The following is a 16,125-nucleotide window of genomic DNA, read 5'->3' on the forward strand; positions in this document are numbered from 1 at the left end:
ATCACATGTGTTTTATTGTCAACTTACAAATGGTGTATGTAAGGTTGTTTGCTCGAATTGTTAAATTAAGAGCACAGTTCCAAATTATGAAATTATATTGATAATGCTGGTTGATTTAGCTAAAATTGTATGCCTCTAACTATAGCTAAATCATGGTTATGAGAACAGAACTCCCAAAACAAAATTTGGTATGAGATAAATTTATTTAACATGTATCAACACATGTATGCATCAAGCTAACAAGGTCTCCCCATTAAAATTGGTTCAGGGTCAGGAACCATATAATTTTCATCTAAAATGTTAAAAATGTGCGGTTATGATTTTAATTGCTCCACCACGCACAAAGATGAATTCCCAAATAAGGTTGGGATGAATGTTAGATTTTCTAACATTAGGGGGAGAGATGATTTTGACAGCTGAAAATTATGTGTGAGCTTAATTATGAATTATCTAGATCCTCGTTAAATATATATGTGAACTTAAAGTTCAAGGAATAATTCAGTTGCATAATGTTGCAAATCAGTTGCCAGATGAATGCACTGACCCTATGATATAATTCAGCTGCAAATGCTCCAATGTGAAGTCCTTGAAGGACAGAGTCTATGATACGTCGGAAGCGTAATAGACCAATCGATTTCAAATATAAAATTCCTTGAAGAAGGAATGAGCAAATGATCAATATGGTCATGATAATGAGGCAAGTGCTATAAAAGAGCACATTGACATAACACTTCATAAAATCTTGAAAAAGGTTCAGGTACCTGAAATAATGAAAAATGAAGAGATCTCGATAAGTTATGTCTTGTTGGAATCGATATCAAATAACCGTCGATGATATCTTTGATATGAGGTAGCGCTCAATGATATAAATTGTGACGAGGATCTTGAATTTAAATTTGTCATATAGTGTGGACAGATAAATGGTTGGACAAGTAAAATGCACAATTCAAGTATATTTTATTTCACTTAGAAAAGTGACATTTTGGACTGGTAGTCCATAAATCAAGGTATAATGTCAGTGGGGTACAAATAAATTAATATGCGATACTATAACCGTAAGATATCAAATACGGTTTGTGCCTTGGGGCATACAGGTTTATCGTAAAAATCCTGACATTATTGGAGATGTTCTTTTTTTTTTGTGGATGCAATGAGGTTTGTTTTGATCTGGCAACATATGAAAAACTTGAATGCATGTAATGAATAATTTTAATGTCTAGCTAGACAATGAAGGTTATATGAAAATCCTTGAAACAATCGAGGTGTCTGAAGCATATAAGAGTTTGAAAGAAACTTTTGCAATAAAGCTTCAAGAATCCTTATATAGATTGAAATGGTCAAGGAAGAAAAAGGGTACAAAAGAATGACCCTAATTGTCCTTGTATTTTTATGAAAAGGTTTTGGTAAGACAAAATTTTGTCTTGACCTACAGATTGATAATTTGACAAATGAAATATTTGTCTAACAGTGCACACACACTGAAAAGTTTTGATGCAATTTTATATGGATAAATCACATGCATTGAGTAGCCCAATGATTGTGAGATCACTTGACATAAATGATGATTCGGTTTGATCTCAAAAGAAGGATGAAGAGTTTGTTAGTGATGAAACTCTATCTTGGTGAAATCAGGGCACTAGTGCATCTTACTAACAATATTTGACCAGATATTTGTTTTGCAGTAAATTTACTTGCAAGATTCAGTTTCTCCCCGATAAAAGGACATTGAAATGGTGTTGAGCACATGATTGAATATCCTCGAAGGACCGTAGTTATGGGTTTATTCTATTCCGAGGAATCCAAGACAAAATTGATTGGTTACGCAAATGTAGAATATTTATCTGATTTGCATAAAGCTCTATCTCAAGCACGCTATGTGTTTGCATGTGGAGGCACAATAATATCTTGGCGATCAATGAAGCAAACAAATGTTGCTATGCAGAAATAAAAGTCCTCCATGAAGCAAGTCGAAAGTGCGTTTGGTTGAGATAAATGACACACCATATTCAAGAAATGTGTGGTTTTTCTTTAAAAAAGAATATACCAACCACAATGTATTGGAGACATCATCACAAGAAATTAAGTGATGTTTTAATCAGGGGGAGTATACTACGCGTTGCACTCTTTTTTCCTTGACCGAGGTTTTTTCGTTTTTTAATGAGGCAACAAATAGTGCGTATCAAAAGATATGCGTACTCTTTTTCCTTCACTAGAATTTTTTCCCACAGGGTTTTTCCTAGTAAGGTTTTAACGAGGCACATTATCTATGGACATCCAAGGGGGAGTGTTATAAATCCATTGAATTGTGTGGATTGTCCTTTGGATATACTCAAGACTTAATTGTATTCATGTATACATGTTTCCAAGATGATAAGAACCATTTGGATAACTATGTACCTACTAATGGAGCATTTATCATGGAGGCCTTTGAGACGATATCTCAACTCTATAAATAGAGATATCATTCACCTTTTGTATAATACACTTGAATAAGAAGAAAGTCTTATCTTCCATCTTACTTCTCTTGTCTTCATTTCTTTATATTTATATTGCAATGAGCTTGATTTTATAACAAAAAGCTGATTATTTTTATATTATCAATATTTATGCTGAAATACATACATAATGTCTTTTTTCTAACATTATTTTGTTATGTAAAATCCTTTAAATATAACGAGAGTTATGGGCCGTGTTCCATAAAGATGAATTTGGGCTTGGAGTAGTGTTAGGGTTATAGATTTTTGAAGCCTACAGTATCATATCGCAAGCTCTGCACTCGGATCGCTATTTCTGTAAGTCATTCTTCACTGAATCTTTATGTTGTTTTTTGCATCTGCGTATTCATTTTTTTTTTTGTATATCTGTATTCGTACGATTCTCTGATAATTGCAGACATTTCAATGTGGATGCAATTTCAAGGGTTTATCTGTTGAATCATATCGATTTTGAATTTTAAACGACTGATATCAATTTTGCTGCTTGAATTTTCAGTTTTTGACTGTATTTTTGATGGTTTATGGCAGGTTTGGCTTGTATTTGGTAATTAGATTCAAAAAGAGAAAATGTCTGGTAAGTAGTTATAGTATTACATCTATGTGTTTTAACGATGTTCACTGTCATAATAACTTTTTTTTGCCTGCAGCTTACATGTTACTATGATCTATATTAGGTGAATGTTTGTTGAAAAATTTGGGCTTTAGTAGTGTTAGGGTTTTAGTTTTTTGAAACCTGCAATATAACATCGCAAGCTTCTCACCATCTCTACTCCATCCGCATCGTCTCTTCACCCTCTCTTTAAGTTATTCTTCATTTAATCCAGGATTAAATCCTACGTTCAATTCTGTCTGCATTAAAAATTTTGTTTTGTGCATCTGCGTTTGTACACATCCAAAAAGATGGGTTCAAGGGCTACAATTTTGAGTTCTCGAAAAGAATATTTAGAAGTGAATGAAATATTATAATGCAGAACCTATCATGATTTAGAAATTTAAAAGTATGCAAATTTAGTACTAAATTTTTTGCTTTAATGTAGAATCTACAACTGTTTTCGGGTCTTTATACCGGTCTTGCGTCCTCGTTTAGACTACATTTTACATTAATATGCACATAACATTGGGTCCTTCATGAGGTTGTTTTGTTACAAGAAATTCTTTTACCCTTATCTCTGCTAGAAGAACAGAGAACTCAAATACAAGTATTTCAAGTTGTTGAGGCACCAGGGAAAACCTTCTGCGCTGGGTGTTACGAATGACTTGGATTACGAGTGACAAATGTCATGATTATATGTGTGATATTTTAATGTAAAATAAAATGCGATGATTTGTATATATGCATGTATTGCAACATGGAATGTCATAGAAAAAATTGGAATCATCTATTTCAACAAGTCCTAATACTCCATTTTTGATAAGTAAGATAATGATAGCAATGTGCAAAAGAGGTATAGAGATGTAGTTCTTAGCTGTGCCTATAGTTAAATTAGACAGCCTGTTAAGATATCCACTTCTTGTACTTTTTTGAGATGAAATCACATGGCTACTAATTACTAGCAATTGTATTTTAACAATACGCAATCTCAAATTTTCCTAAAAAGCACCATTGATATCTCTCTCTGAAACAAAGATCCACAAAATAGAAGCAACGATTGCAATCCAAATCCCTAACCTCTTCTTTACAGCCAGTACTGTTAGAGTTCTTTAACAGTATTGGTTATACATTCATGTAAAACATATATCTAGTCACTACAGTGTGAAACAATCAGTAGGGTGAAGGTGAGAGCAACTTTAAAACTAGAGCAAATGCCATCTGTGTTAGCAAACTAGAAGAGAGAATAGTGTTTCTGATCCTAGTAATTTAAGTATGGAGGTCTTGTGCGCTCTTTACTTTCTCTGGCAACAATATGTCATTTGCAGTTCAGAAATATGTTGTAAATTTGATGTGGTTGTTTCAGAGGGACTAATCTTGTATTTTCGAACTCTTTATTTTTTTCATTTGCTATATGATTGTGGCATCCTCTTACAATCATGTAATAACCTTGGAACTTTCTCTGGATAACCTCTGAACATCTCATTTTAGTATGCCTTGATAGACTTACATGTCTAAAATTCGAATTTGTGAAAGAAAAATATTATATGTATTTGTTTCCAGGACGAATGGCTGGAAAGTCTGTAGCAAAAGCAGTTGGGCAATATCAATATCCATGGCAAGAAAAGTTGGCAAAATACAAGGATGAGCTTTCAAAGGGAGTTTGGGGTTACTGGGTGCTTGGAGCCTGGAAACCTCTGGGGATGAGTGCTCGCCATCGAGCTCGTCTGCGCAAGGAAGTTGTTGTTGCTGGACAAGATTGGCCATACGGTCCAGCGAGAAAGGAAATGAGAACGAAGCAGAAAGGGCACAAGTGTAACAGAATATCAGCAGAAAAACGGGCAAAGACAGCCGAACTGATGCAAAAAATGCCTGAAATGTTGGCTGATTACAGGAAGAGAAAGTGGGAAAGGAAAATGAAAGCAGAAGAAGATGCTGCCAGAAAATCATTGCAAGAATAGATTTCCTGCTCACTTGCCTTGTTTTTTTTTTCTTCCCTGTGTATTTTCGAGCCCTAGCAATGGGCGCGAATAGCGGTATTTACAGTAAATAAAATTATAAACATTTGTTGTACGCTAAACAAAACTTATTAGGTTCTCGTTAATTCAGTGTTGTAGTCCAGATATTAAACATAATTAATTTAGGGCTTAATTATGTTTAATGTTCCCTGAATATAGAGTAGTGAGAAGACGTACATTTTTTATCACCTTCCTTGTTCTTCAAGGCCTATTTTATTTGATCAAACTTATATCAATGCAGAAATTATTATTTCCAAAATAGTGCATATATTTTTTTTAATTATATAGTGCATAATAAATTCATAATTCTTAAGCAGAGTTTTTGGATTTGAGTTTTGAAATTTTATTCGAAAGTGATTTTTTTCGATCTAAATTTAAATAATCAGACACTAAAATGATAAAAAAAGACTGGATGGAGAACAAAAATTAATCAAATTCACTATTTATTAATTCCTATAATTATAACAATCATTTCATCATATGTTAAATTAATTGCATATATGTGGAAATACCATTGAGGAAAGCTTGGATCATGTCATAGATGTCTTGATATATACATATTTTAATTAGATTATTTTTTTGGTTAAGAAAATAAGAAAGGAAAGGAAGAAAAGAGGAAGCTAGCCCGTGAGCAAAGAAAGTCTAATGAGAAAGAAAAAAAAAAAGATAGAGGAAATTTCTTAAACAGCCGCTAAAAATATTTAAATTAGAATTCATCACGCTATAGTTTGTTAATTATGATTTTGACTACATGTTAGAGGAGATAGGAGAGAGACAAGTGAGATTGGGAGGAGGAGGAGAGAGGCAAACGAGATCGGGAGGAGGAGGAGAGAGGGCAGAGAGTTGAATTGTATTTGTATTTCTATCGAATTGTATATGTATATCTGTCAAATAGTTGTCTATATGTAAGTGGTATACATATGTACTTGTATATCTGAAAAGCGAGATCGATAGAAGGAGGAGAGATTCAAGCGAAAGAGAAGTGGAGGGAGACGAATTTTATTTGTATATATGTTATATAATTGTGTGTATATTTATATGTATGTGTATATATATATATATATGTATGTATATATATATAATTTGTATTTTTATCTGTATAATAGAGGAGAGAAGCAAAAGATGAACAAAGGAGAGAGGCACACGTAATTATAACTAAAGAGGGTGCAAGTAATAATTAATTTAAAATTATAACTATATTAGCTAATTAACTAGTATATATTTATTTATTCGCATAATTTTTTCAAAAGATAAGGTAACCCCGCAAAGAAAAAAGAAAACAACAATAAAGAGTAAAGCAAAGAAACTTGCCCATGCATATCCTCAACATTAGGCATAATATGGGGGGAGGGAGTAGACATTTCTGATATAATTAATGTTTACATTACTAGGTCATTTTTATAAATAACTTCTTATAAGGACAAATATCAGATGATAATTTAAAAATTGATAGAATATCTACAGTTTAAAGTTTAAGAATTTATGTGTTTGAAATCTCAAGTAAATATATAATATATAATAACTAAATTTATGGTAAAAGAAATTATAAACTTTTGTTGTACGCTCAACAAAAATTATAGGTTCTCGTTAATTCAATGTTGTAGTCAAGATATTAAATAGGATAAATAACACAAATTTCATTAGTTTAGAGCTTAATTATGTATCTTCAATTAAAATTATCATTTGTCCTAAATTTCATTCGTCAAATTAAATACATATATATGGTGCATCCAATACATGTCTAAGCATATAAGTTACCATTTTTTTCATAATACAATTGTAGGAATAATTTTATAGAACTAGTATCCTAAATCAACATTTTAACCATTATGACATATATTAAAAAATAATTATTTATATGGAAGAAAATAAATATCAACCTCAGTATCATATTCTTACTATTCTAGGAGAAACGGATGATATTGTATACTTAAGTAAATACGTCACATTTATGTGATTATTGTGAAGTTGGGAGTGTGAAGAAATGGAGCATAATTATCCTATTTATCACTCCTTTTTAAGAAAAATTTTATATAAAAATTCATATTAAATGTGAGTCCTTATAATTCGTAAGAATGTGAACGGTTAAATTTTTATTTTTTAAGCAGAAGAGTCTACTATAAGGTTAATTATAGACTCTCTTTCTTTATGATAAGTACCTGAAATCCAATGTAATGTAGTACAATATCTCCTACAATCTAAAATAGTCATTTTACGTCTATTAAAAAAATAGTATTATATTTAAATTCACACTAAAATTATATGCCTGCAATATACTAAATGAGTAGTAACAATGTATACATATTCCATTTTCTTCTCTAGATCTTTGAGGGTAAACTCCTATGTGTATGACGTTATCGTCATCTATCAGCAAGTCAAAATCATTAACGTTCAAGCTGAATAAAAGAGATTCAACTACATTATTCCTAAAACAATACCCCAAAAGATATTCTTACCTCTATTTTGTATTTTTTCATAATGTTACATCATTTAGCCTCCGACTGGACCAACAAGTATTTTTATCCACATCTTAAAATACATAAAAACAGTATTCAAGAAACAAACTTATAATTAGCACGTCAAAAATCTCACCATTGGATTAGTTAGAGAAGAGCTAAAGACGGAAGTGCAAAAAAGAATTTTTTAATAAAGCAAAACTATCTAATTTTGGAATGAGGAGACGAAAATTAACTTGAATATGCAATGAAACGTTATGCTTTAGTATTTATATTTATATTTATAATAAGTAGTACAATTTGTAACTTGCATACAAATAATAAAATATTATAAATAAATAAGTGTTGAGTGATTAAATTGTTCGTAATATTTTTTTGATTAAGTTGTGATGAACTTTTATTGTTAATTTCTATAAAAATCACATTATTAATAACTTTTAATTATATTAAGAGTTATTTGTATGCTATAACTATACTTTGCATAATTTCACTCCATAGCAAACATAAATATGCTTATTTTGCTATACATATACAAAACAATAGTTGTATAAATTCGCTATACTTTTACAAAGAAACCAATAGTATAATTCGCTATACATATACAAAAGATCAATTATATAATTTGTTTATATATAAAACGGGAAAGAGAGAAAGACAAAAAAGAAATTGGGTAGGGGAATATTTGTATTGTATAATTATAAGTGTATAGGACGAAGAAATATGTATTTGCATGTGAATATACAATTATTAGTGTAGTTAATGTAATACTAGCGACGAAACACTAAATCATCTTTGTATACATTTAGCAACACACATTTAGTGACGATTGCGTGACAATTATTTTTTGTCTCGCAAAATTTTTAGTGACGAAATATGATTTATAAATGACGAAGTTATTTGTCCCTGATAATTAAATTTGTTGTTGTGGCTATGAAGCTTATATAAGGCTTTTCGAAGTCTTGTACGTCGTGTTACATCTAGGGAGTACTCCTCGATCGTGACATTCAAGGGAATGGAAACATCAATGACAATATCACACACCGTATTGGTGCAACGTGGATGAAGTGTAGACTTGCCTCTAGAGTCTTCTATGATAAAAAGGTACTATCGAAACTCAAATGTAAGTTTTATAGAGTGATGGTTTGTTCGACTATGTGACTGAGTGTTATCCAATCAAGAACTCTCAAGACCAAAAGATGCATGTTATGAAGATGAAGATATTTGAGGTGAAATTGTAATCATAGTACGAGAGATAAAGATTAAAAAAGAAGATATTCTATCATAAGTATGTTGAGGCGGATGTACTATCATTGTCTATAATAATTTTTTATAATTTATCCTTGTATGTTATTTATGGTGTTTCAACTATTATATGCTTTATTGTTGTTTTGGTTTTCTTTGGTACACGTTGTCAATATTTCATTATTATTTGCTATATTTCTCTTCATTGTCTCCTCCTTCTTTATATCGATATTTATTGTTTTGAACTGAAAGTCTCTCATAAATAGTCTCTCTACCTCCACGAGGTAGTGATGAGGTGTGTGTAACGACCTGTTTAGTCGTTTTGAGCGGCAGATTTTATTTCTGGAAAAACAGGCTGAGACGACGGAACCCACGACGGACCGTCATGGGCACGACGGACCGTCATGGGCACGACGGACCGTCGAGGGGGTCTCGTTTCAAAACACTTAGAAATTCTGAAAAATGGGTACTGAAATCAACTCTCTGAACTTCGTAATGGAATGACAGGACGGACCGTCATAGGAATGACGGGCCATCACAGACTCTTCAGTAAATTTCAGTCTCTGAACTCTGTGACGGAGCAGCAGGACGGACCGTCGCAGGCGCGACGGGCCGTCACAGGCTGCGTAATCCCAGGCGGAGTTGGATTTTTTTAATGTTTTAAGGGACGTTTTTGACTATTCCGGCTTATAATTATAAAGTTAGTGGTTTAATATTAATAACTCAATTACTTGGGGGCTAAAAGAGGTAACCTTGAGTAAATTAGTGGGTTATTATTGCCATCTATTATTCTTAATTATATGCTAATTAGGGTAAAAGAAAGACGGTTTGAATAAAAGAAAAATAGAAAGAACAAGAAGAGAGAGAGGATCGACGAGAAAGAGGAGAAACGAGAAAACGAACAAGGCTTGGGAAATTGCTTGCTTGATCACGAATCTTCGGTGGAGGTAGGTTATGGCTTTTATACTATTCGTAGTTAACTCTTAATAGCGAATGATATGTGTTGGGTGTATTGTAAGTCTTCTATATGCTTAATTGTATGCTTGCATGAATGTGATTATATAATTGTGATGAAATAAGCATGATGAAGCTATTGAATCCCAAATCTTGAAAACCCCTTGTTAATGATGATGCCTTGGTATAAAAGAAGGCTTGATGAACTAAAGTAATGAGATTGATGATGCCTTGGTATAAAAGAAGGTTTGAGGAATTAATGGAATGAAATTAGGGGATCGGGTGTCACGAACCGACACGTAGAATTAGGGGATCTGGTGTCACGAACCGACACGTAGAATTAGGGGATCGGGTGTCACAAACCGACACGTAGAATTAGGGGATCGGGTGTCACGAACCGACACGTAGAATTAGGGAATTGGGTGTCACGAACCGACACGTAGAATTAGGGGATTGGGTGTCACGAATCGACATGTAGAATTAGGGGATCGGAGTGTCACGTTCCGACACATAGTAGTAAGGGAGCGGAGTGTCACGTACCAACACAAGAATAAAGGTGATGAATCTTGAAAGATGTTAATATACTAAATCTAATGAACCTAATTCCCAAATGAGTATGATATGGAGGCTTGAGTCCTCATGAATGTAGTTGACGTTATTTATCAAAGATTCTTGTACATGGTGTTGCTACAGATTGAGTATTGTAGTTGATTTATGATATTATTTGATATATACTGTTTTCTATTTTGAGTTGGCCGATGATATCTACTCAGTACCCGTGTTTTGTACTGACCCTTACTTGTATGTTTTCTTTTTGATTATTTGTGGAATGCAGCAAACGTGCCGTCATCTTCAACTCAACCGCAACTCTAGCTAGTCTTCATTACTCCGGATTTCAGGGTGAGCTAATGCTTCTAGCTTGGACTGGATCTTCCTCTTCATGTCTTGATGCCTTGAAGTTCCGGCATGGACTAGCTTTTTATGTATTTTAGCTTCTAGATACTCTTAACTTTAGTAATTTGAAGTAGATGTTCTTGTGATGATGACTTCCAGATTTTGGGGGATAATAATAGTTGTTGAGTTTTTAGAAGTTATTGATTTTGTTAATGAGTTTAAGTCTTCCGCATTACTTTCTGTTGATATCATATTGAAATGTTAAGGTTTAGATTGGTTGGTTCGCTCACATAGGAGGGTAAGTGTGGGTGCCAGTCGCGACCCGATTTGGGTCGTGACAAACTTGGTATCAGAGCATTAGGTTCGTTGGTATCATCACACAAGAACGAGTCTAGTAGAGTCTTAAGGAACGGTAGGGGGACGCCTTTACTTTTCTTTGAGAGGCTATAAGACTTTAGGAAAATTCCATTCTTTCTTTCTTTCTTTCGTGCTACTACTTGGGTCCAATTGGTATCTAGGTGATACAAATTGGTATCTGACCATCTTCACTCTATTTCGCAGATGGTTAGAACTAGAGCAACAACCGCGCCAACATCAACATCGGCAAGACAAGAAGCGTCTGAGCCAGCCACTGGGGCTGTAGCTCGAGGAAGAGTAGCGGCAAGAGGCCGTGGTAGAGGTCGTGGGAGGACGTCCTCTAGAGGAAGAGGACGAGCACCTAGCCCATCTGATACTAGGGCGGTGACTCCTCCACCGACTGAAGAAGTAGTAAGAGAAGGGGAGGATGGGGAAAATTAACAAGTACAGAATGAGGAATTACCACCCCAACCTACCCCAGAGATGATCAATCAGGTTCTTGCTTATCTTAGCGGGTTATCTGATCAAGGCCAAGTGCCTCCAGTGTTTTCTGCACCATCACCTCAGGCTCCGGAGGTATAACATGCGGCTACTGTGGCTCCCCGCATGGATGCCTCATTGGAAATAGGCACATTTCCTCGTCTGACTACATGGCCTGTAATGACAAATGATCAGCATGAACTTTTCAGTAAGTTCTTGAAATTGAAACCTCCAGTCTTCAAGGGTGCTGAATCGGAGGATGCTTATGATTTTCTGGTTGACTGTCACGAGCTACTACACAAGATGGGTATAGTAGAATGGTTTGGTGTGGAGTTTGTGACTTATCAGTTTCAAGGGAACGCCAAAATGTGGTGGCGGTCACATGTTGAGTGTCAACCAATAGAGGCGCCACATATGACTTGGGCATCATTCTCTAGCTTGTTTATGGAGAAGTATATTCCCCGGACTTTGAGGGATAGGAAAAGAGATGAGTTCTTGAGCCTAGAGCAAGGTAGGATGTCGGTTACTGCATATGAGGCTAAGTTTTGTGCATTATCCAGGTATGCCACCCAACTTTGTTTCAGTCCACAAGAGCGGATTCGCCGCTTTGTGAAGGGGTTGAGATCAGAATTGCGGATTTCAGCCTTACAGGTAGCGGCTACTGCAAAATCCTTTCAAGAAGTGGTAGACTTCGTGATAGAGGTGGAAGGAGTGAAGCCCGATGACTTCACCATGGCATCGACATCAAAAAGGTTTCGGAAGGGAGGTGAGTTTAATGGTTCTTACTCTAGAGGACAGGGTTCGGGAGGTTACTCAGTCCGACCAATTCAGTCTTCACTACAGACTGTAGTTGGAGGTCCACCTCAGACCGGTCAACACTTCTCTGAGAGACCTATGCTTGACTCCAGAGAGTGTTATGGATGTGGGGAGACTGGACATATTAGGAGGAATTGTCCAAACCAGAGTTATAGACCCCTAATAGCTAGAGGTAGAGGTGGTCATGGCAGAGGCCGTTATTCTGGGGGACGTGGTGTCCGAGGTAATGGTGGTCACCAAAACGGCCAGGGTGACGGGAAAACTAGAGCCACTACAGCACCACATGGTAGGGGCAACGGGTAGACAAGTGATAGGGCCCATTGTTACGCTTTCCCTGGGCGGTCAGAAGCGGAGACATCAGATGCTGTTATCACATGTAATCTTTTGGTTTGTGATTGTATGGCTTCTGTATTATTTGACCCTGGCTCTACATTTTCATATGTATCTTCCGCATTTGCTAATGGTCTTAATTTACATTGTGAATTGCTTGACATGCCTATTCGTGTTTCTACTCCGGTGCGTGAGTCTGTGATAGTTGAAAAGGTGTATAGGTCTTGTCTTGTAACTTTTATGGGGAGCAATACTCATGTAGACTTGGTTATCTTAGAAATGGTTGACTTTAATGTAATTCTGGGTATGACTTGGCTTTCTCCAAATTTTGCAATCTTGGATTGTAATGCTAAAACTGTGACGTTAGCCAAGCCTGGGACAGATCCGTTAGTATGGGAGGGTGACTACACTTCTAATCCGGTTCGTATCATCTCCTTTCTTCGTGCTAAGAAAATGGTTAGTAAGGGTTGTTTAGCGTTCTTGGCACATCTCAGGGATGATACTACCCAAGTATCTCCAATTGAGTCGGTCTCGATAGTTCGTGAGTTTTTAGATGTGTTTCCTGCAGACCTTCCTGGCATGCCACCGGATAGAGATATTAACTTCTGCATCGATCTTGAACCGGGTACTCGCCCCATTTCTATACCCCCTTATAGAATGGCTCCTGCGGAGTTAAGAGAGTTAAAGGCACAACTTCAAGTGTTGCTAAGCAAAGGCTTTATTAGACCAAGTGCATCTCCTTGGGGTGCTCCAGTATTATTTGTGAAAAAAAAGGATGGGAGCTTTCGAATGTGCATAGACTACAGACAACTAAATAAGGTAACGGTTAAGAACAAGTATCCTCTTCCTCGCATTGATAATTTGTTCGATCAGTTACAAGGTGCTTGTGTCTTCTCTAAGATTGACTTGAGATCCGGTTATCATCAATTGAAGATAGGGGCAACAGATGTGCCAAAGACTGCTTTTCAAACTAGGTATGGGCATTATGAATTTGTAGTAATGTCTTTTGGTCTTACGAATGCCCCTGCTGCTTTCATGAGCTTGATGAACGGGATTTTCAGCCATATCTGGATCTCTTTGTGATCGTATTCATTGATGATATATTGGTATACTTAAAGAGCAAGAAGGAACATGAAGAGCATTTGAGAAAGGTATTGGAAATGTTGAGGGAGAAAAAGCTTTATGCCAAATTCTCCAAGTGTGAGTTTTGGCTAGATGCAATGTCCTTCTTGGGGCATGTGGTTTCGAAGGATGGGGTGATGGTAGATCCTTCTAAGATTGAGACAGTGAAGAATTGGGTAAGACCTACTAATGTTTCAGAAATAAGGAGCTTTGTTGGTTTAGCTAGCTATTACCGCCGATTTGTCAAGGGATTCTCTTCCATTTCTTCCCAATTGACGAACTTGACTAAACAGAATGTTCCATTTGTATGGTCGAACGAGTGTGAAGAAAGATTTCAGAAGCTCAAGACTTTGTTGACTACCGCACCAATCCTTACCTTGCCAGTGGAAGGTAAGAGTTTCATTGTCTATTGTGATGCATCCTATTCGGGGTTGGGTGCAGTGCTAATGCAAGAGAAGAACGTAATTGCTTATGCTTCAAGGCAATTAAAGGTGCACGAACGTAATTATCCGACCCATGATTTGGAATTGGCTGCGGTAGTGTTTGCCTTAAAGCAATGGAGACACTATCTATATGGGGTTAAGTGTGAAGTATACACGGATCATCGTAGCCTACAGTATGTCTTTACTCAGAAAGATTTGAACTTGAGACAGAGGAGATGGATGGAACTACTGAAGGATTATGATGTTACCATCTTGTATCATCCGGGAAAGGCTATTGTTGTGGCAGACGCCTTAAGTAGAAAGGCTGGGAGCATGGGAAGTCTAGCTCACTTGCAAGTTTCTAGACGTCCATTGGCTAGAGAGGTTCAGACTCTGGCTAACAACCTTATGAGGTTAGAAGTAAATGAGAAGGGAGGATTGTTGGCCTGTGTGGAGGCAAGATCTTCTTTTCTTGACAAGATTAAGGGAAAGCAGTTTAATGATGAGAAATTGATCCGGATCCGAGATAAAGTGCTGCGAGGAGAGGCTAAAGAAGCAATAATGGATGAGGAAGGTGTTTTGAGAATTAAGGGAAGGGTATGTGTGCCCCGTGTTGATGATTTGATCCACACCATTCTTACAGAGGCTCATAGTTCCGGATATTCTATACATCCTGGTGCAACCAAGATGTACCGTGACCTAAAGCAACACTTTTGGTGGAGTAGAATGAAGCGCGACATTGTTGATTTTGTTGCCAAATGTCCAAATTGTCAGCAAGTAAAGTATGAACACCAGAGGCCCGGAGGAACACTTCAGAGAATGCCCATTCCTAAATGGAAGTGGGAAAGGATTGCAATGGACTTCGTGGTTGGTCTTCCAAAGACATTGGGGAAGTTTAACTCTATTTGGGTAATTGTGGACAGATTAACTAAGTCTGCTCACTTCATTCCGGTCAAGGTGACTTATAATGCAGAGAAGTTAGCCAAAATTTACATCTCAGAAATTGTTCGATTGCATGGAGTTCCACTCTCCATCATATCAGATAGAGGTACGTAGTTTACTTCTAAGTTTTGGAGAACATTGCATGCTGAATTAGGTACTAGGTTGGACCTTAGTACTGCATTTCACCCTCAGACCGATGGTCAGTCTGAGCGAACAATTCAAGTGTTGGAGGATATGCTTCGTGCATGTGCGATAGAATTTGGTGGTCATTGGGATAGCTTCTTAACCTTAGCAGAGTTCTCCTACAACAATAGCTATCACTCAAGCATTGATATGGCCCCATTTGAGGCACTATATGGGAGAAGATGTAGGTCTCCCATTGGGTGGTTTGATGCATTTGAAGTTAGACCTTGGGGTACTGACCTTCTGAGGGAATCGTTAGATAAAGTGAAATCTATTCAAGAAAAGCTTCTAGCGGCGCAAAGTAGGCAAAAGGAATATGCGGAACGCAAGGTTAGAGACTTGGAGTTTATGGAGGGTGAACAAGTCTTGCTGAAGGTTTCACCCATGAAAGGGGTGATGCGTTTTGGTAAAAGGGGTAAACTAAGCCCAAGGTATATTGGTCCCTTCGAGGTTCTGAAGCGCATAGGGGAGGTGGCTTATGAGTTAGCCTTGCCTCCAGGGCTGTCCGGAGTGCATCCGGTATTTCACATGTCGATGTTGAAAAGATACCATGGGGATGGAAACTACATTATCCGTTGGGATTCCGTTTTTCTTGATGAGAATTTGTATTATGAGGAGGAACCTGTTGCCATTTTAGATAGAGAAGTTCGCAAGCTGAGGTCAAGGGAGATTGCATCCATCAAAGTTCAATGGAAGAATCGACCCGTTGAAGAAGCTACTTGGGAGAAAGAGGCTGATATGCAAGAAAGATACCCACACCTGTTTACAGATTCAGGTACTCCTTTTCGCCCTTGTTTTTCTTCTTATGATCGTTCGAGGACGAAC

The 16,125-nt window shown here is 36.5% G+C and overlaps 1 protein-coding gene across 1 annotated transcript; it reads left to right on the plus strand.

Moving 5' to 3' along the window:
* The first annotated feature begins 2,641 nt into the window (after positions 1 to 2,641).
* Positions 2,642 to 5,361, plus strand: LOC101258834 (uncharacterized). The gene is made up of 3 exons (XM_004252263.5): positions 2,642 to 2,792; positions 3,024 to 3,069; positions 4,648 to 5,361. Exons 2-3 carry the CDS (start codon positions 3,063 to 3,065, stop codon positions 5,043 to 5,045), a joined length of 405 nt encoding a protein of 134 aa, XP_004252311.1. The 5' UTR covers positions 2,642 to 2,792; positions 3,024 to 3,062; the 3' UTR covers positions 5,046 to 5,361.
* Positions 5,362 to 16,125: the final 10,764 nt, after the last annotated feature.

Source organism: Solanum lycopersicum, chromosome 12, assembly GCF_036512215.1.
Source record: "Solanum lycopersicum chromosome 12, SLM_r2.1".
NCBI lineage: Eukaryota > Viridiplantae > Streptophyta > Magnoliopsida > Solanales > Solanaceae > Solanum > Solanum lycopersicum.